Source organism: Brachycentrus maculatus, unplaced genomic scaffold (assembly GCF_059751285.1).
Source record: "Brachycentrus maculatus isolate JH-2025_06_01 unplaced genomic scaffold, ASM5975128v1 h1tg000005l, whole genome shotgun sequence".
NCBI lineage: Eukaryota > Metazoa > Arthropoda > Insecta > Trichoptera > Brachycentridae > Brachycentrus > Brachycentrus maculatus.
In genome coordinates this window covers 2,662,260-2,684,898 of record NW_028280760.1, presented here as the reverse complement: position 1 = coordinate 2,684,898, position 22,639 = coordinate 2,662,260, and the positions used below count along the sequence as shown (strand labels likewise).

The window sequence follows — 22,639 nt, the reverse complement described above, 5'->3', positions numbered from 1 at the left end:
TAAAATCATATTTGGATTTCAGCATACCTCTAATTCACCGGGCAGCAATAAACACTCCCTTCTGTAGAATTTCTGAAAATATTCAAGTAAATACACATTTTACATTTTGAAAATGAAATGTAAAATGTGTATTTACTTGAATATTTCAATTAGAACTTTTATACATAAAAAAAAAACAAATGCAACTACAAAACAAATACACAAATATTGAAAGATTGTGTTTAGATTGTCAATTTTTTTTTAAATCCTCAATTTTTGCTTTTTATACATTTTTGTTACACAAACTTTTATAAGTACGGGTAAGCAACTCTGAGTGTTATTGAAGTGGTGTGGCTTTTACTTTCTTAATTAATAGTACCTACTATTTCTCCTTCCTTCCCTTTTCCATATATTTCCTGCTATAGCAGGTAAAAATAAGAAACAGCTACTACCCCCTCTTCAACCTTCAACATCCCATGGACCCAACTCTAAAATTTAGAATTAGCTTCACATACGATGTTTGAAAATGATGAGGAATGCATCGAAACACGTGTCACAGTAGATTTTAAGAAATAGTAGTATTTACTAAGTAAAATATTAATTAAAACCTATATTTATCCCTAAAAATGTACTCAAAAGACAATAATCCCCAAAATGAAAGATGGAAATTACTCATCGGGAATATTATATGTATATATGACTTATGTATATATGTAATTATTAACTTAGGAAAACTAAATTGCCGTTAACTCCATATTTATTTTTAAAGTGCACCAAATTACCTTGAAAGACCTATTTTCAAATCTCTCTCTATCCTTATCCACACCCAATGGTGCATAGGGCACTGCATAGTTTTGACTCAGTGTTATCTTGATCGTTACTTACATGAAGGCAAGGTGATCATTTCCACGCTTCAGGGAACAGTCCAGGGTAATATTAAATAAATATTAGAGTGTAAAATCACCAATATTTGTTTTCAACTACCCTGGGGATCGAACCCGGGACAACAAAGCTAAATACGCTTACCATTGCTCCACGGAGGCGGACAAATTTTCAAATAGATATGTAAATATCCCAAACTCATAAATCCTGCATTGTGAATTTATTAATGTGTATGATTAATGTGATAAAATTATATTTTGGTAAAATGATAAAATAAACACAAACCTATAAAAGAAGGTGAAAAAACAGCAACAAAAGTATCAATATTATTTGAAGGTTCCCAATAGTGAAACGACATGACAATTTTTAAATCATAAAACTTTTAAGCACAATTATTTTTATCTACAGTTAAGTAGATTTACTACAATACCAACACTAATCCAGAACGCATGTGTGAAATAGAACAAACTATGCAATGTATTACTGTATTATGTGTTCTGAATTGATTTCTGGAGTCCATCATGAGAGAAGCGTTCATTTTCTTTTCCGTTATCGCGGTTTCTACTGTCTATTCCTGGGTCAGTGTCCTACTCTATGGTCGCTTTGTCCGTTTCCGCTGATTTGGTATCCGGTCATCCATGGATTTGGGTTGTTCATAAAGCGTCATTTTCCCATCGTGTAACGACGTTCGTTGATTTTGTCCGATCAATTCGAAAAAATCGTATTCATTCCTGGGCAGTATATCGTAGATAGTGTTATAAACTTTGAAAACATATTTAGTTCTTTTAATTTACGTCATTAAAACGTCAAGTTCTTGTGTATAACGGATAATTATCGTGTTTATTTTGATTGCGAGACGCCGCCGCCATTTTGAGTGCGCGGTAATTGTTTACAAACACCGTGAGAAGTGTGTGAATCTTATTATTATTAAGTGTCTCGTCTTCTATAAAAACAAAACTAAAGAAGTGCTCGTATTATAAACTTTCGCTTCAATCCAAACGGCATTGTCGCGCATTACCGAAAAAACTTTTCATTTCGAATATTTTATAAACAAAACGACGCCATCTTGAAACACGTGTTTGTTGTTTACAAACATCGTGCGAGTCAAGATTTTCAAGGGCGACGGATAGTTAATTAAATTTTTATAGAACTTTATGCTTTGTGCCTAATTTCATATAAATTTTCACATCTGTCCGAAAACACCGATCTTTATAGAAAATGAGTGATACAGAAAATGTTTCGCCATTATCGCCGGTAGCTGGGCCTTCTCAGCGCAGTGAATCTCGAAAAAGATCCCGCGATCCATCCGTTTTATCGTCAGATTCAGAGTCTCCTGAACCGCGTCAGCAAAAGCGCCTTAAAGTGTTAATGGACCCACGGATAGACTATCTAGTTCAGCAGATAGGACTTTTGACTGACGCCGTGTTCCAAAGTCAAACCGGGGCTAAGGTCGCGGCGCCAGGCGACACTTCTCCCGTAGACTCGGGATCGCAAGAAGACGACGACGGTTTTCTACAGCAGCCTCCTGGACTAGAGGAACACGAGGATCCTCAGGATATCCAAGAAGAGCTGCAGCTGGATTTCCAGGAACCCAGCACAGTAGTCAAGGAACCTATCCATCCAACAGCAAATCCCATCAGGATTCGAGCCTTAGAAAAGCTGCAACACTTTGGTAGTGAAAACTGGGCAGGCGTGCGATATGCTGATGTCCAGAAGAAATTTCTGGCAGAGCCATCGTTTGTTGAATTGAAAGTCAACGACGAGCTCAGACGCTGCGATGTCAGCTCCCCTGCCCAGGCTTCGCTGGAAAGGTCTTTCGCCGCTCTATCTCATGCCCTCCTCATACAAAAAGAGGAGTTTCAATCAGGGCTCCAAGAACTGGTCAATTGGGCCGCTGATAAGAACACAATTCTTAATAAAAGAAACGTATTCGATAAAGTAAAAGTTTTGTTTGCTCCTGACTCCGCATACCAGAAGGTTTCCGAAGATATTCTTCAGATGGTATGTGGCAGGCGCACAGAGGCGGTACAATTCCGCAGAAAATCCATCCTCGGGGAAGTCAGAGACGAGCATGTCAGAGAGGGACTTTGCAAAATCCCTCCTTGCTCAGAATATCTCTTTGAAAAGGGGAATCTGACGGCCTTCCTCTCTAGGGTAGGTACCTCTGACAAGCTTACGATAAAACCTGCAACAACCCATCCTTTATCAAGACCCCAGGTTCCTACCAGAAAAAAGCCAGATAACCAGTTTTTTCGTGAACAGCGAAGGCCTCTCGCTAACAAAAATAACGGTCCTCCCAGAGGAGAAGCTGGCCCCAGCAAATTTTCCACCAAGAAAAAAGGGGGAGGCAAGTCTACTTCTGGTAGTTCAAAAGGAAAGTTTAGAGGAAGGCACACTCGAAATTGACGCCAGAAGGAATCCATTTCGCGGGGGATGCTTAAAGTTATTCCAGGCAGCATGGGCGACACTGGGAGCACCAGCATTTATGCTAAAAATGATAAGGGGGACACGAATACCATTTGTGTCAAAACCTCCTTTGATAATGCCACACAAGAATACTTTAAATCACTTCAGCACACCCCCTTCTGCCGAGATGGACTCCCAAATAAAGGAACTCACCGAGAGCGGTGTTCTGGAAGCCGCGGATCTCACTCCCAGCTTCTTATCAAAAATGTTCCTAACACCAAAATCGGACGGCTCCTCACGGGTAATCTTCAACTTGAAGTCCCTAAACCTGTTTTTAAACCCTGCTCCATTCAAACTCATAAGCCACTGCAAGGTTCCGGAATTTTTGCAACCAAACGATTGGTTGACAAAGATAGACCTCTCACAAGCATACTACCATCTCCCGATCGCATCAAAGCATCGGAGATTCTTGCGCTTGGTCTACCGAGGAAACTTGCTTCAGATGACAAGTCTGCCCTTTGGCCTTTCATCTGCTCCCAGAATGTTCGCGACCCTTACAAATTGGGTAGCCGAGTTACTGCGTCAGAAAGGTATACGGACAATCGTGTATCTCGACGACTTCCTCCTTGCGAGCCAATCCAAGGAAGATCTAGGCCGACAAACGCGGCTAGCAGTAAACACTCTACAATATCTGGGATGGAATGTAAATTTCCAAAAGTCAGTGCTCTCCCCAACACAAAAGTGCGAATACCTGGGGGTCGTATGGGACATGCGCAACAATCGCAAGTCCCTGTCAGAACGGAAGTGTGCGGCATTCCACCAATCACTTCGAGCGATACTGTCTTCTCGCCGATGGTCACGAAAGCAAGCGGAAAGTCTCCTGGGAAGGTTAAACTTTGCCAACTTCGTGGTGAGAAGAGGACGGCTGCACTGCCGACAATTGCAGATAGCGAGCAAACCGCTGAAGCAACTTCCACCCAGAAGATTAGTTCCAATGACCGAGGAGTGCTTGCAGGAGGTGGAATGGTGGTTAGAGAACTTGAACTTGTCAAGCACCATTCACAAGGAAATGTTCAGTCATTTCCTGACAACAGATGCCTCAGACCTGGCTTGGGGAGCAACTTTAGACGATTTAACCTTATCAGGTCAGTGGACCGTCCAACAGAAAAAGTGGCATTCAAACCGAAAAGAGTTGTTCGCAGTGCTTGCAACCCTTCAACACTCAGCTCACAACCTCTCCGGTTCAGAAGTCTTAGTGCAATCGGACAACAAATCAGTGGTTGCGTATATCTCCAAGGAAGGGGGCACCAGATCCTTAACACTTTTAAATCTGACCCAAGACCTCCTGATCCTTGCAGACAAGTGGGATATCTCGTTGACAGCTCAGTTTCTTCCCGGAAAATACAACGGAGACGCGGATCACCTATCTCGGGGAAAAACACCTCCGGAGTGGCACCTTTTACCGGCAGCAACCCAACCGATTTTCAATCTCTTCGGGCAACCCGATATAGACCTATTTGCTTCCGTAACGGCACACGTGACTTCGACATACGTGTCAAGAGATTGCACGGACTCGTGTGCAATCTTTCAAAACGCTTTCAGTCAATGTTGGGACTTCAATCTGGCCTGGATATTTCCTCCGCCAAATTTAATACCAAGAATCCTAGCACACCTGAACAAGGCGACCGGAACATACCTTCTCGCAGTCCCAAGGTGGCCGAGGGCGTTCTGGCGACCAGACCTAATACGCCGATCATTAGCGCCACCACTCAAAATAGCAAACCTGGAATCGGTACTAATCGACACATCCACCGGCAAACCTCCGCCCAAAAATCCAAGAACTGGAAATAGAAGTTTGGAAAATTGGGGGTGGGACGGCGTTTTGAGTAGATGGAATCCTGAGGAAAAGAATTTGCTTCTATCAGGGTGGCGAGCTTCGACGCTAAATACCTACAAGCCAGCTTGGGATAGATGGTGCCGCTGGGCATCAAATAACAATTTCCATCCTAACAAACCGTCTGCAAACCAGGTGGCCAGATACCTGGCGCAGTTGTTTATCGAAGAGAAATTGTCATACAATACTATACTAGTACATAAGTCAGCGATAGCAACATTCTGTAACCCAACAGCTGAGGAAAGTCTCAGCTCTAATTTTTTGGTAAAACATACCCTTAAAGCAATAGCCATGGCAAAGCCTACTCTCCCAAAATCTCCAATCTGGAATCCACAGATTGTTAAAGATTGGCTCTGTAAAAATAGCCCTAAACTAAACTCCTTATACGAGATATCGTGTAGAGTGGCAACACTATTGCTGCTCTCGTCAGGACGAAGAGTACACGACCTGACGTTACTAAACATCTCGGATGGAAACCTGCAGGATGAAGGCACTTCTATTATATTACATCCGTCTTTTGGATCAAAGACTGACACCCGGTTACACCAGCAATCCAGCTGGAAACTTTTAGAATCACCGGAGCTTAATATAAACCCAGTCTTTTGGACAAGAAAACTAGTAGAATTGTCCAAGGATCGAAGGTCGGAAGTGGATAACCTTAATAACCTATTTATAAGTACGAGGGGCCCCGTAAAAGCGGCTACAAGAACCATAATAGGAGGATGGGTAAAGAGCACGCTGAAAATGGCAGGAGTGGAAGCTACCCCCGGCAGTACACGCTCAGCGGTCGCATCCCTCAATTGGTTAGAAAACTACCCAATTGATAATATCTTAGAGAGAGGAAATTGGAAAAGTGAAAATACCTTCAGGAAATATTACCAAAGAGAGTTGCTTAATCACACCGTCTCAAAAGACTCCTCTCTAGCAAGCCTGTTTCAACCAGTTAACATCAAATAAAGGCATCACCCGGTCACCAGGAGATAACAGACAGATCTCTCATGATGGACTCCAGAAATCAATTCAGAACACATAATATCGGAGTTTTACCTACCATTAAAACTCTTATTATGTTTCTATTGATTTCTGGAGTCCAGGTAAGACCTACCTGGTGCATCATGAGCTTTATGAACAACCCAAATCCATGGATGACCGGATACCAAATCAGCGGAAACGGACAAAGCGACCATAGAGTAGGACACTGACCCAGGAATAGACAGTAGAAACCGCGATAACGGAAAAGAAAATGAACGCTTCTCTCATGATGGACTCCAGAAATCAATAGAAACATAATAAGAGTTTTAATGGTAGGTAAAACTCCGATATTACTGCCATGTAAGTAATGTATTACTGCCATCTTTAGTTGAGTAGATTTATTAAAGTTTAAAATTGATGCACTTTTCAATTGACATCTACAGTTTAGTAGATTTATTATAAATCAAATAATCGAACCAAAATGCATGCCATCTATTGGGGAATAGAACAACCCAAGAAACTACATTACTGCCATCTTTAGTTGAGTAGGTCTATGATACTTAGTCACTTTTGGTTGAATAGTATAACCATTTTACTTGCATTCCTACTGCCTTTAGTCGAGTAGATGCATCAAAAATTTATCTAAGAATCAACCCACAAACTTCATTACTGCCGCCTTTAGTTCAGTAGATATATAACACTTTTAAAATCGCAGCACTTTTCAGCCCAATTATTGACATCTACAGTTAGGTAGATTTATCACAAATCGAATAATCGAACCAAAATTATGTTTGTCGGGGAATAGAACATGCCAAGAAACTAAATTACTGCCATCTTTAGTTGAGTGGATATATTAGTTAAGCATGCATACATTACACCTATGGTTGAATAGTATAACCATTGTATTTGGACTAAGTATAGCGTTTAGTCAAGTAGATGGATTAGCAATTTATTTAAGAATTAACCCAAATTGCTTATATAACATCTTGGAATGAATAGTATAACCACATAGAAGTAGAAGTCCCGGTTCATCTGTTCAATGGTACCCGTTATGCTACCCTTTGATAATATTAAAGGGCAGCATAATGGTATTTGGTACATTTAATGTATGCAGAATTAGAATAGATGATGTGTGCAGTGAACCATTTGAGGTCTCTACTGGGGTGAAGCAAGGCTGTGTACTAGCCCCATTTCTCTTCATCATCATGTTTGACTTCATCCTACGAATGTCAATTCCACCGGATCGAGGAATTGCAGTGAGTCCTGCTCAGAAATTATGTGATTTAGAATATGCGGACGATGCAGTTCTAATAGATACATCGATCGGAGCCCTGCAAGATATAATTGACTCCCTCCAAATAAACTCCGCTCGGTTAGGCCTAAGAGTGAACGCCAAAAAGACCAATGTCATGTGCAACTCAGCCTGTCCGGACCGAGATCAACATCTTACTTGTGAGGGACGAGCGCTCGTTCGAGTCGACACCTTCAGATACCTTGGAACACTCATGGTGGAGGATGGTAGTGTCCAGAAGGAACTGAATGTACGGCTCGGAATGGCAGGAGCTATATTCAATAAAATGCGCAATGTCTGGGACTCACTGCTTTACTCGACAAAAACCAAGTGTCGTCTCTTTAATGCCTGCATCCTAACAGTGTTGCTGTACGGATGTGAGTCGTGGCACCTCACCAAAGCTCAAAGCAAGAAACTAGCAAGTTTTGAAAATAGATGCCTGAGGCGAATACTGGGTATAAAGTGGTATGACTTCGTCAGGAATGACGATGTGAGGAGAAGAACTCAACAGCCCCTCATACTGGAAGTCCTGAAGAGAAGAAGGTGGACATGGTTGGGACATGTCCTTAGAATGCCACCTGAGGGCATCAACCCCTCATGTCTCTTCTTCCAACCCCGAGGATTCCGGCGCCCCGGAAGGCCGCTGACGACCATTCACCGACTATACTCAGCGGAACTTCGAGACGCCGGACTGACCTGGGAGGAAGCCAAGGAGATGGCGCGTGACAGAGTGACTTGGAGACGACTCGTGTTGGCCATATGCTCCACCTAGGGAGCGAACATGGAAAAAGAAGAAGAAAAATGTATGCATTTATTTTGATTTCAAGATGAGGTGATCAATTTTGCACTTCAAAATCAGACAGGCTCCGTGGCGTAGTCAGGTAGACAGTCGACCAGTTGCAAAATGGACTTGATATTTCATTTTAATTGGTCTGGGTGTTTGGGATGTATTTTTCATATCTACCTTCCATATCTTTACTATTCTGCATGCAAACAACCACCTAAAATTATTGCGAATTTTTCATAAAAAATTGTTACTAAATTTGTCCGTAAAAAGCTTGATGACAGAAGAAATTTCAAAGATTATTTATGATTTTCATCATGACCTTGAAATTAACATTTCTTAAAAAAAAACATTTTTCCTTTTCTTCTAACCCTAAAGCCCTATGCACCCGATGGTACATAGAGCACTGCACCATAAAGAAGGAGTGTTATTATGATCATTAATTACACGAAGACTTGATCAATCCTATAAAAAAAAATCATTCTAGTGTTAAAAAAATATAAGAAAAGAAAAATAATGGTTTGTTTGAAAACATTTATTATTGCTTTAGAAAATTTTATGATTTTTTTAAAACCCATTTTATTTTGTTTAAATATATTTATTACATTGAAAAACCAATAATTAAATTACCGGCAACAAAGAGAATTATTTTGGAAATAAAGAAAAGCCCTTCAATACATATATTTGGTTTTAATTAGAAAATAATGTTAAAATGGAATGGCTAAAAATAAACAAGAACACATTGTAGACACAAGAAATAAATAGTTTGTTCTCCTATCTCTGAATACAGCAGTGAACAGACAAGCGTAAAGTACCTATTATATATTACAGGTCTGTTTCCTGCACTTTGGCATTTACTATGAGGTTATATTATGTAAAGTATTAGTGCTGCTTAGCCATTGGGAGCGCTGAGATGAAGACATGTAAATGTCGCAATGGAACTAATATTACTAGCTTTGTATATATTTACGAGTAACTTATATGTATTTACACGTTACATTAAATATCTTACATACTCTATTCTTTTCTCTTTCTCGTATTATTAATGTTTCACAATTACCATCGATATTACACTTAGGCTAAATATAATCCACTAACGTACGGGATAGTGCATAAACTATATAAATATTAGACCAAATAGAACAGTTTGTGAAGGATGTATAAAGGCCCTCGCACATTAGGAAGTCTTCCTTCCGTATTTCCTACAGCTACAGACAATCAGACACGAGCCCCTTAGTAACCTGTATATTTGCGCGCTTTTACTTGAATTGCTCAAGAAATTGTGCTTCAAATTTTACAATCATCACAAATATAAAAAATATAAATATATTTTAGAATTTACATGACATAAATATAATTACACAGCATTCTGCAGGGAGCATTTCAACCCTGATTCTTGGCTCTAGTTTACGAACATTTATTAGTAATGGACTGCATTCAAATATTATATTTCTATCCCCGATGGAACAGACTGAGTAATGATCCGACAATCCATTTTTACTATTAATAACCCAAAAAACCAAATACATTCACGACTCGGGGTACATATAAATATAAAAGTTAAATCCCTGACTACCAGAAATGACTTTAGTTTAAGGCTAGTTTATGTTCTACGTTATATTAATATTTTCAATGAATATGTGAGATTATTATATTAGATTTTAACAAATACATACTTTGTATTTTACAACAAAGATATAACAAAAATTAATTATCTAACAATGCTAATACACGTGTATAATTTGCCAAACTGATTCATTTACTTTATAATTTCCTATTCCAAAACGGGAAACAACGTATTACATCTTAGGATATAAATAAATTATGACAACTATACATTGCTAATACATAAATAAACATTAGTTATACGGAGGTTGCGGAAATAAGATGGGCGTCCACCTAATGAAAGGAAATATAATCTCGATCCAATATGGACAACATTCTTCCGGAACACAAAAGGATTGTCAAATCTGATAAATAAAAGTGACAACAGGAAACATCCTTAGGAAAAGCTCGCTAACAGAAAGTACTCGGTGGACAATACAAACTGCCATTATGATAGGATATAAAAAGTCTTAGCATTCTATCATATCACAAGAGAAGTATACGGAATAAAAAATTGTACAAAACACTTATACATTGAGATTAATGGCGTTATGTACAACATTACTTTTAAATGCGTAGTTAAAAACAGTTTTACAGAAAATAGAATTGACAAGTTTATCATCAATCAAGAGAGTCTGGAGTCGGACTCCCGAAGTAGGATATCAAACAGCAGGAGGACGCGCCTCCGCATTTATCTCCTGTCGGTGAATGTGCGCCCGCTGGAGAGGTGTCGGCTTGATGCTCCTTATTGGGCGGGACCCGAGCGGCGCGGTCGGAGTCGGCTACCCGACGTGGACTAATGGACTCCCATCCAGACTTGAAGGCGGATGCTGTATTCCCTTCAGGCTTCCGCTTCCCCCCCTTTCAGCCGCAATCGAGCAAAATCTTCAAATATGATATCATCCTCGTGATCCTGGTTCTCGTAATCATCACTGCGGAAAATAATATTATTATCAGGCAGATATGGAACAAGTTACGTATCTAAACATAAAATGAATAAATGGAATAACTGTTTTTCAACTGTATTATTAAGATAACAACTGATGTTTGCCTTTGAAATAATTCCGGTGATTGGCTACTTTAGATTTAATGTCTAGCATCGAGGAGTATGAAGACTAAAAATTCCATAGACATAATTACAACAGAAGAAAACCTCAACAAGTCATTATAATTTGTTTCTATATTGTGATTGATTATGTTGACTCCGACTATAGTTTCATGTGATTTGAAGTTAGATATTAAATCTCTATGCTGAATGCCATTCCTGTATTTTTTTCAAACTGGTTACCATATTGTTTGAGAAAGTACAAGAAAATATAACATTTGGACATTGTTTTTATTTTTATTTTTTATAAATGTATCGGTAGCATAGCTTATATATGAATGCGGAGAAGTGTTTACGTGTCAAGTTGGATAAGGTTTGTGTCGACGGGAACTTCGGGGGCCGGTCGGTCCGGAGGGGCGGGTGGGCGCGCCGGGGGGGCCTCCTCCTCGGGTTTGGGATGCATCAAGATGAACGGCAATTCGGCCACTAAATCGCTGTAATTTTTAAACAAATCATTATTGTACTTCCATTTAGTCATTTAGAAAACATTATGATTAAACATGAACTCTTAAACATGTGTAGATTTTCAACTTTATTTATAAACTGAGAAATCTGAAATTTCACAGGCAAAATGTTATAAAACGCAAAGAGATGGATCTGAAATTTCACAGGCAAAATGTTAATAAATCGTAAAGAGATAAACTTACCCTCCCAAAGCTCCTAGACACAGTTTCACTTTAACTTTGTATTGCACAATAATTCCAAGATTTTCTCTCTGCGACGGATCTGCAACCCTGTTGACATGATACCGCCCATTATAACGGCTGTCAATTAACTCAAGTTAATAATAAAATCATAAAAAGTAAAACCTCGATTTCACAAACCAAGCTGAGTGAACGGATGTCCATTTAAGTATACATATTTTAGCATGAGTTAGAGCGTCTGGCTACCTTCATGAATATTCCAGGTACGATTCCCAGAGGGATCAAAATAAATATGTCATTTTTCACTTTCATACTTATTTATTTATTTAAACTTCATGTACGGAAAATAAATAAGTACATTGGCGGGCTTATTGGTAAAAAGCAATATCTTCCAACCAACCAAAAATTTATTTAAAAACATTCTTAACTGGTATTTGAAGAGCGGGACTGATCACCATCCCATCGCTTAATTAAGATAACACTGTTGATACAATCACTGTCACTAATCTATGCACTATCGGGTACAGTAGATTATATTTTTTCTTAATAAATGCTTATCATTTCTTTTAAAGATAAATATTTGTGTTTTGTTTTATTATTTATTAAAATACTTCAATTTCATTCTATTTCTGTTAGCCTGAGCGGCTCATTATTAGATATAGGTATCAAATTGTGGTAGAGTGGGTTCGAACCGAGAAACCTGACTCCAGAGTCCGTGACACTAACCACGGGACCACGGGACCACGGGACCACGGGACCACAACCCCTACATTTAACATTTTTATAGTAATATTTAATCATTTATTTGTCAATAATTGAAAAATTATCTTCCATAAAATCTTTCTACATTGGTCTATATCCAAATAATAGTAGATAAGTGAGGAAGAATTTGTATAACATATATTTTTACCATATTTTCAACACTAAGAATGTAATGAGGGAAATTGGCGGGAACAGTGTTAATTTTGCAATGCGCCATATGGACAGGATCTTTTTAGTTTGCCAATCAATGGTTTTACTGCACCTTATTAAAAAAAAATACAAAGACTGCATTTACTGTACACGGTTTTTTGGAATATTGGGATACAGAAATACAGACAAAAAACACAATTCCAAACATGAAACAAATATACTACACATGAATTTGTAATTCCAAGTACAGACTAGTTAGATAATTTCAAATTACTGTTATACAATTATATGAGGTGTTTACTTGTATCATAATTTCAATTCATTGTAAAAAAAAATACTATGTCATATCTTTTTTAACAATAATATTATATAATATGCTTCTGAAAATAATGAATTTTAAAGAATATGCAACATTCAGTTTAAAAACGCACTAGAAAACACTATTTCTGGGAAACCCAAAGTCAAAATGTTTATTGCAGCCTCCTAATAAACATTTCAAATAGGGTGTATTTTTGTAAGTAAACACCTCACAAAAATCTGAACATATAACAAATTCTTACAACATAGTGAGAAACAAACAATATACTAAAAGAAAAATAGAAAAGGCAAATAATATCTATAAAAAATTGTAATTGTTAGCAACAATGTACATTGGTGAATTGCTAGAGTTAAAACTGTTGTTCTCAGACATAACTATCAAAGCGTTGAGCTAGAGAAATGACTGAAAAGTTGTTTTATAAGTATATTTTCTATATTGTTGGTTTAACTTTACTTTTATGTTAAATTCTCGCGCTTAATTTTTTAGGGAACTCGTTATATTAAAGAGATTTTATTTTTATCATGAAAAATTATAGTACCTACTTTAGGCACCTATGGATGATTTTTTTAAAGCTTAACCGAAGTAAGTAGGTCCATACCGATATTCATTAGTATCTACTTATGAAACAAATAAAATCACTATTACTATTAAAATTACCCGTTTTGAAGTCAACTACTACCACCATATAATAAAACTTTAAGATATTTTTTTTAAATTTTACATATTTTTTAATCATCGAAAAAAATTTTTTGAATTTTCTAATTGAGGCAAAATGTAAACTGTGGTTTATAAGTTGAAGAGTACAAGTGAAATCTGTAGAATTATGTTGATGTATTAATAATTAACTAAGTCTAATTATATTACAATCTATAGTAAAATAATCGATTTTATGTATATATTTGAATTATTTATGTAGCAAAAATTACATTATGAAACTGTTTTTTAATGTTTTTATGACATTTTGAGAGAAAGCATTTTGAAAAAAAAACCGGAAGCCCAAAGCGTCATGGGTGTCGTATCTAAACAAGCAAAAATGAGAAAAAAACAAACTAATCTCTATGATGTTGTTGTAATGGAGTTAGGAAATTTAGTAGGTTATTACAAATATATAATATTATACCTATATTCTCCATCAATGGAAGAGCGAGACCTATGGAACACACATTATTAAACAAGGAAGATTTCAAATCATTTTACCAAAATTAACAATGCCCATGTAAACTGTTGAATCAAATGATTGCGTTAAATTTGTATTTGAAAAATATTTATTTTTGGAATATTTTTTCACTCTAATATTTATTCAATACTACCCTGGACTGGTACCTGAAGTGGAGGGCTGATCACCTTTCCTTCATGTGTAAACGATCGAGATAACACTGCGTTTATATGACGCAGTGCCCTATGCACCATTGGGGTGCGGATAAGGGTTTCATTATATGTATACAAGAAGGCGACTATTATGTGGTAAAACAGATAAATTTTAGTTACTACTTAAATTGTTAAAGATTTTCACTTGTAAAAAATATACCAATGTAAATTAGAAAACTGCACATGTTCTAAGGACTTAGGATTCAGCATTAAAAAAGAGGAAATTTTACATAGAAAATAAAATTAATACTAAGGAGCATCGCAACATGGCGTTTTCATAGATATTTCTTTAACCATAAACTCTTTACTCTAGAATGGTTGTGATGCCCCTTAAATTAAATGCCAAGTAAATTATATAATAAGCTTAAACAGTTTTGGGTCTGCAATCTATATAAATAAAAGTGGAAATGGTTGTTCGTTAAAAATCTTAAATTTCCCAAATTATTCACCGATTTAGAAAATTTCAGCACATCGTTGCATTCAAACACACATTTTTGTATACACCAGTGACAGTAAAAACATGTTTTCTTTTAAAGTTTTTACCGCAATGGCAGCGCCTTCTGTTGAACTAACAAAAATAAATATAATACTAACCACTGCTTATGGCGGAAAGCGTGCTTATTGACAACTGCTATCACTTTGCATTGCTGTTGCATAGATTCGAAATATTTTAAATGCTTGTGAACATTGTGAAATCAAAAATATTTTTAAAAAGTGCTTTAAATATTTTTCTTTTCCATTTAACTGATCAGTCTGAGCCACAGCAATGCATGACCGGACACGGCTAGTTTTAAATAAATATATTTTTATTTCAATGATTTTTAAAATTGTTATTTTTTCTAAAAAGAAACTACACCTGACTAATTTTGCAGAAACAAAACTTATTAAGAAGCTTAAAAAAACTAAAACATATTTTGATTTGTTTGACCAAATAAAACACACAATACAAAACCTTTAAACACAAGCAATGAGTGATGGTGTAAGCAGGAAGCAAATGGATGCAATCAGTTAGAAATAAGATATAGAAATCAAGTAGTAGAGATTTTCAATATTCTGTGATCCTAAAACATACATGCTAAGTAAATATCTACAAAATAAATGATTAATGATCATTCTTTACCATATAAAACTTTACTTTCAGATACATATTAAGACCATGCAGTCGATAAATAATATTTTAGTTTAACCTTCATTTGGTCATACTGAATCATATTAAACTCAGTAATGTATTTGTAACTGATGGCTGTTTGTCAACCTTACCTTAATAAAATGTCGTGCGATTTTGGTTACTGTTTAAGTAGTAATTTTGCTAACAAACTTAAGAGTAATTAAAAAATATATCTGAATGATATTGCAAAAGTAAATGAAGATAAAATGTGAAATGATGAATAAGAAGAGATATGAATATATGTGTACACATATAAAGCATGAGAATAAAAAGTATATTTTTGAAAAGAGATGTATTAGGATATAAACAAAATAAATTATACCATCTTATGAATCAGAAATTGAAATAATAATACTATATTATAATACTTTTCAACGTGGCCTCATAAAAAAATGTGTGGAATTGAACCATGAATGAAAATACATATTTAAGCTCACCACTTTCTAAACCACAAATTGATACAGGACTTAATTATCATTTCGAAAAAGGTTTCCCTCGTGGAAAAATCGGTACAACATTCCATTAAGGTAGTATAAGACCATGACTTTAAATGTAGACTGGTTTCGAAGCATTCTTCTTCAAGACTAATTGATACAAAAAACTATCTATCTTACGACAAAAAAAAATAATTTGTAGTTAGCATAGGTTTGGTAAGGTCTAAATGTATTATACACATGCAACAAAGGGTTAAAATTAGATTATTTAGGAAAAAGAAAAAAACAAGAATTATTTACCATTAACAAATACCTAATCAAATGATTTATCTAAAAATGTTATTTTCCACTTGTTGACCATCCCTGATTCCTTCCTCTGTAACTGCCTATCAAAACAATAAATAGATTTATAGTTGAATTTTCCTACCCATGCCCTGGTAACCATTAAATATTTGAATTATTTATTATATACATAGTTTTAGTATTAATTAGTCTCGAGGAAGAAGCTTTGTTTGCTTTGAAATCTTTGACTTTAATAAAATATCAAAAAATTCTGCTACAAATATTAAATATACATTTGAAGACTCTTTGAAATACTAAAAGACAACAGCCAGTTTATTTATAAAAAATATTTGAAGGGAAACATGAGTGACAATATTGTTTATGATGTCTTCAATTTAAATATATCATTATTTTATTAGCGATGAAAATTTCAAGTGACTGAAAAATGTTACAAAAAGAGCGTGACATTTGGCTGCTAGCCAAGGACGGGTTTGATATATATGGATGAAGATGCGGCGCATGCGGTCGGATGGACGGTGGCGGGCGCGGGCAAGAGCGGTCCCAACTTACAAGGTGCTGGAGGCGAGGTTGGTGTCCTCGTGCTTGAGCTGGCCGTCCAGGGCAAGGCCCCACTTGTCCTTGTTGTTGGCCAGCAGGGGGGTCACTATGAATATTTTGCTCAATGTGAAGCCCGGGCTGATGGGACACCCCTCCCTGTTTCACCACCACCGAGCAACAACGCAAACCAAACCAAAAAAGAAACAAGCAGATACTTTAGTGACTACAGGTATTAGAGAAACCAATCGGGGCACGGGGCGCCTGACTACGCATTACCGCACACCTCCCCTCGACTCGCAACTATTCTCACAGATGTAATACTATAAATTAGCTCTGATATTTGTACGTTGCGGATGACTATTGCTACTTTAAGAATAATGTAGATACGCTGAACACTGTCAGTCATAAAAATAACACCGATTCACAATACGCTAAAGTTTTACAGATTAGTTATAATTTTCCATGACTGACTGCTTTAAGCGTAACAACATTGCACATAACCGAGCTCTAATTTACTACTTATGATGTTGTCCCAGTGAAAACGCTAATTTTGCGGTCCCATTCAGTGTGTTTTTGTCCCGAAAAACATTAAAAAAATGTATATATTCTTATGAAATTAAAAAAGAACAAACATTTTTGATTTACATATTCTTATGAAATTAAAAAAGAATAAACATTTTTTTTATTAATGTCGAGTAATGGTTTTTAATAATTATTCTAACCGAAAGTCATACAACTAAAATAGCAAAAATGCAAATTAAATGTAGTTGACATACTATAATATGAGTCTTTAATAAGTTTTTTTTAAAATCAGAATTTAACAAATGAATAAACAAAAACAATCTTAATAAGAGTCGATTTCTGTTACCAGCAATGTGCAATTCAACATCAATTCAAATATGGAGCTGTAATAATTGATAGTATGACACGCCCATTAGATAAATACCGAATAAAATAATATATCTAACGAGTATGTTTGATAAATAGTGGCAGAGCTATAATCTTCCAATATTTGAGAGTCGAGCGTGAGGATGGACGGGAATGTGCGGCCGGGCCGTGAACTACGTGAGATTACTGGAGTGGAAGCGGGAAGATCTGCGGAGAGATGCACAACACCGGTCAGACTGTTACAGGAGCTACAGGAATAGAATCGTGGCGAGGGGACACAAGACACCGCTACCGGCTACTGCACCACCTGCTCTGCAGCAGCGCTCCATACTTCCGCCCGCACACACTCGCCGGCTAGATTGCCTTCGCGACACCACACAGTATCAATGCAAACCTAATTTACACTAATGCCAACATCCAGGTTTAAAATTTTGTTTTTGTTTTAAATTTACTAAGTAAAACTTAAATTAAAAATGGATGGATTTTACCATGATTTTTTTTTAAATTACCCAACGTATTAGGCTTTAACTTTTTATATTATCCACTCACAGGTAAGCCTATGCCTACCTGTGAGTGAATTTACTCTTTATGCCTAAAGTTACTATAATTTCACGTAATTCATAAGTTAAAATTGTAGGCAAAAACACTCACAAATTTGACCACGAAGTGACTGCCGTATCAATTAATGAAATTATTATACAATCCTAAATATTTACTTGTAGGTACTAAACATTGCTTCCGCCTCCGTGGTGTCTCGGTTAGTGTATTTAGCTACCATGCTGAAGGTCCCAGGTTCGATTCCCAGGGAGGAGGGGGTGATTTTTTTAAATTTTTATTTTCATACAAATGTCAAATCGTAATAATTTTATTTTAATGACCTGACGATGGAATGATTTTCCGAAACCGGTAGTCACGAATAAGCGTTTATAAAAGTGGTATCACACAAAGTGAACGATTGATGGTAAGGAGAGTGTTTTATTACAAAGTTATCAATGCTTTTAATATACAAAATATAAAGTTTTTTATCATTCAAATTTCCTAAATGGCATATAATTTTTGATCGGCGATGTATTGACTGTGGTGCGATTGGAGGGCGAGCTAGCGGGAGGGTGCGTGCGGTGGCGGTGCGCGAGCGGCGGCACTCACACGGTGGACGAGGCGAGGTTGGTGTCCTCGTGCTTGAGCTGCCCGTCCAGGGCCAGCCCGCGCTTGTCCTTGTTGTCGGCCAGCAGCGGACGCACGCTGAACACCTTGCTGAGCGTGAAGCCCGGCGCCACGGGACACCCCACGCTGCAAACCACACACGCTCAACACTTAGTATCGGTGCATGCGAACACCACGCCCTGCCGCTGCATTCAATCTCTCGTCCAAACATGGTGCGGATACATACATAGTGCAACACAACTTGCAATGAAAAATCAATTCTCTCAACCAACATACTTAGGACGGGAAAGGTATTTCTACCCATTTGGTCGATTGATGCTTAAGGCCGGGAAGGGTAGTTTTACCTTCAGCGCCGACCTTATGTAAAAGTCAATAAATAAGGAATTATTTAATGTTTTTATATGAATACTATCCACCAATCTCTTTGTTAAGGTCTAAATTATATGTACATAGTTATCAAATACCGTCGCCAGCGGTCTGCAGGCGTAAAAAACACCCGTCGGAAATTAGTTGAGTCAAAAGTCTTAGTTAAGATCATGTCATAAGTCAGTTATTGCACAGTTGCCTTACTTTTTTTTTAACTGAATATGACCGAGGAGTGCCTCACCCCATGCTACAAGTACTCAAATATCCCCATGTGTATAACATTCAAGTAAAAAATGCACATCTTAGATGGATAGCACGCACTGAAAGAAATTTACTGAATGCCCAATACATTGATAATAAAAAACATTACATTTCACGAATTACAGCATAACGGAAGGTGATTAAAGATAATATAATATAAACGTATGGTGATTGTTGCCTTGTATGTGTTGCACTATATGTGTATGTGACAGCGTTCATATCACTGGCCTGTAATTGTACAGGAGACACAAAAAAAAACAAACTTATGCATGTATGGATTAATATAAGAAATATACAACAAACAGCACAAAAATAAATTATTGGAAGTGTAAATCAAATCATTGTAATTGTTCGATTCATACATCCAAAGCAGTGCTGCAGTCGAGGGTATACAGGGATATACGCTGAGTATCCTCTGCTGTATTTGGAGGCACAATGTATATATTTTAGTTAAATCAAAATATTCAAAACAAAATCAGAGGGAAATTTTTATTTTTGTTCCCCTTAAATTACCATAAGGTAAAGTACAACACGGGAATAATGTGTAATAAGGCTTAATTTAAATTTAAGACAAATAATTTAACACAAATAATGCTTAAATATATACCCTCAGTGAAGTATATAACAACAGCAGTACCAGATATCAGATATCGGGACAATTTTTATATCCTCATTAATAAAATGTTATTTGATTACTTCCGAGTATACCTACCTTCAACAAACGTGTTATTGAAAAATTAATAGTAAAAATATCATGTAGCCTAAAAATACAATAAAATAGGTAGATTTATAAAAAGCCAAAAAATAAATTATAATACTGAGATTAAATATTTTTTATTTTAAGGGAACATTCCAGGATAGCATTAAAATTTTATCTGTAAGCATTAAAAACTGTGTATTAAGTAAAGGACATTTTAAAGGTATTGTGAAAAGGTTAAATATTTCAAAAAAGAAACTTAATTGAGATGTTAGAAAAACGATTATGAATAAAAAATAAAAAAAATAGTAAAAATATAAATTGTTTTATGAATTTTGAAAACACAATTTGTTGACCGATAAACCAGCAAAATATCATTAAAACTAAGATTGAATGTAATAACTTATATGTAATTTAAAATATATGATGAAGCTCCGAAACACAACTTTATAGCAAAAAAATTAAATGAATTAATGATTTGAATAAAATATAAATACATATACACACAAGAAAGTGTAACACTTATGTTGATGTACATACTGATACTCTTTTTAAAAATGTCTAGGAAAATGTCAAAAAATCTGCCATTGAAAATATTTGCGAGTGGCGGTGTTTGGCGAGTTAGATGGACTCAAACAAACTTAAAATTCAGTTTGGACTCACGTTTCTTTCTCTCCAGACTCCCCAAACCACTTGCGGAATGGAGTTTTATATTTTCTTTTCCCTGGCCTCACTATTCTCCTATCGCACACAACATCAAACAACTGTCATAAAACAACATTACACACTTCAAGCGGTGGAACCAATCTCTGGAGAGATGAACAAAATAATCTCAATTATTTCATAAATGAGATAATTTAATTTGAATAGTTTAAAATGTCAAACTGTTAAATTTTAAAATGTTAAATCTACAGGATTTGGGCAAATTATTTTCCCAGGACACAAAATGGACATTGAAAGATGAAAAAAAAGGATGTGATAAGTACTAAATGTTTGCGTGATTTTTATCAATTTATGACAACCGTCTCTAAACAATGAGAATTCACAAACTTTTAAACTTACACACTATTAATTTTTTACCATCGATATGAGATAAATCTTTGAAATATCAATTGAAAATAAAAGATTTCAAAGTAAACTAATTGAGGCCAGACATTATTTTTCAAGATTTATTTATTTATTTTGACTATACTGACTACATGGCTATGCCTTCTATGTACCTTTGCAGAAGAGTATTGTATTTATTATCTGGAAGGCATTGGAATATAAGCAAGCAGTAGGTCAATAATGACCCCCAAATAGAAAAAAATAAAGAAGAAAAACAATACCTAAAAATTCTATAACTCCTATTTGATTAGGACGATTTTTTGGTGAAATTGACTATGGAGTCAGAATCTAAAACAAAACTATTGAAATATAAAAGATGTAGGAAGTATGTCACACTTACTCGCTTTCGGCTTCAGCCACAGTGCATTTGTACTGCGCTGTAGAGAACAGACATATGTCGGCAAACTGCCTCACTGAAACTTTGATCTTTTTCACAGTTCGATTGCTGTTGTTGGCTATATGTACATTCACCGCTATATTCTCTCCGTGATGATACAACTGAAAGAATTCAAATATACAAACAATAATAAATAAAACAACTATATAAAAATACAACATAAATTAGAGAAGAAAAAATACCTCCTTGTCAAGGGAAGCCTCTAGGTAAAGTTTATTAGGGCTCATCATAAACTCCTTGGACACCTCGACTGACGGTTGTTCTCCCTGCTTACTGGGCGCATACATGATCTTTCTGATGGCCAGACGCACAGAGTTTCTGCAAAGGAAATATTCAAGCTGGTAAATGCGAACTATTTTATGTTGTCCCACACCGAAAATTTAATGGAAAAAAATATTAAATTTGATGTAAAATTCTACAACAAGAAAAGAAATTTACCAAATTTGATCATCAAATTACAGTCTACTATAAAAATTATAATTTCGAATACTTTATAAAGCGCCATTTTCATAAAATACTACCTCAAGAACGCTTATCATGTCGTGTTCACACTTATAATTCAACGGCTAAATAAATTATTTTAAATATAGAAACTGTAGGGACATTTTGGACTTGTAAGCATCGTTTTAAGTTATCTATAATACCTATAAAATAATTTGATATCAATAAAACACCTATTTATTTTGTCAAAATCGATGTTTGAAAGATTATCAAAATCCATATCAATTTGATCGCAAGAAAAGATTGCAATTATAGTTTTACTTAGTTTGTGGTTAATCTATGTTTGGTTAATCTATTATTGTGGTATTATAAAAAAAAGATAGAAATCTAAATGTAAAATGAATCCAATGGCCCGAAGAATAAAATTATTTTCAATTGGAGGGAAGTTAACATATTGTGAAGTGTTGAGATGGTTTGGGCATGTGAATCAAATGAGTGAAGAAAGAACAGTAAAACAAATTATGAGACAAATATAGTATGAAATAGAAGCAACGGCAGACCGATGAAAACTTGGCATGGACAAGTATTTCAAATACTTTAAAGTGGTCGGGCCAGGAGTCAGAATAATCGGTATGAGGAGATGCATGAATATGGAAAAGGAAAAAAATGTTTGCAAAGTGAGAGTGAGAGCCAGGCGATGTGGTTTAGTGGGTAA

At 36.0% G+C, this 22,639-nt stretch overlaps 1 protein-coding gene across 4 annotated transcripts in view; it reads right to left on the bottom strand.

The window, feature by feature from the left end:
- Positions 1–8,726: 8,726 nt before the first annotated feature.
- The window catches only part of krz (beta-arrestin protein kurtz), a 183,957-nt gene continuing 170,044 nt past the window's right edge, over positions 8,727–22,639 (bottom strand). The window contains exons 9-15 of one of the 4 annotated variants that reach the window (XM_088257272.1): positions 21,666–21,801; positions 21,427–21,584; positions 18,638–18,781; positions 13,914–13,943; positions 11,566–11,652; positions 11,215–11,352; positions 8,727–10,745 (exon numbers count right to left, since the gene is read on the bottom strand). In XM_088257272.1, the coding sequence (XP_088113398.1) occupies positions 10,655–10,745; positions 11,215–11,352; positions 11,566–11,652; positions 13,914–13,943; positions 18,638–18,781; positions 21,427–21,584; positions 21,666–21,801 (784 nt within the window). In that variant the 3' untranslated portion in view covers positions 8,727–10,654. Of the gene's footprint in view, positions 10,746–11,214; positions 11,353–11,565; positions 11,653–13,913; positions 13,944–16,615; positions 16,760–18,637; positions 18,782–20,642; positions 20,721–21,426; positions 21,585–21,665; positions 21,802–22,639 lie in introns of all 4 variants that reach the window. The other 3 variants (XM_088257297.1, XM_088257280.1, XM_088257288.1) reach the window with 3 other exon arrangements.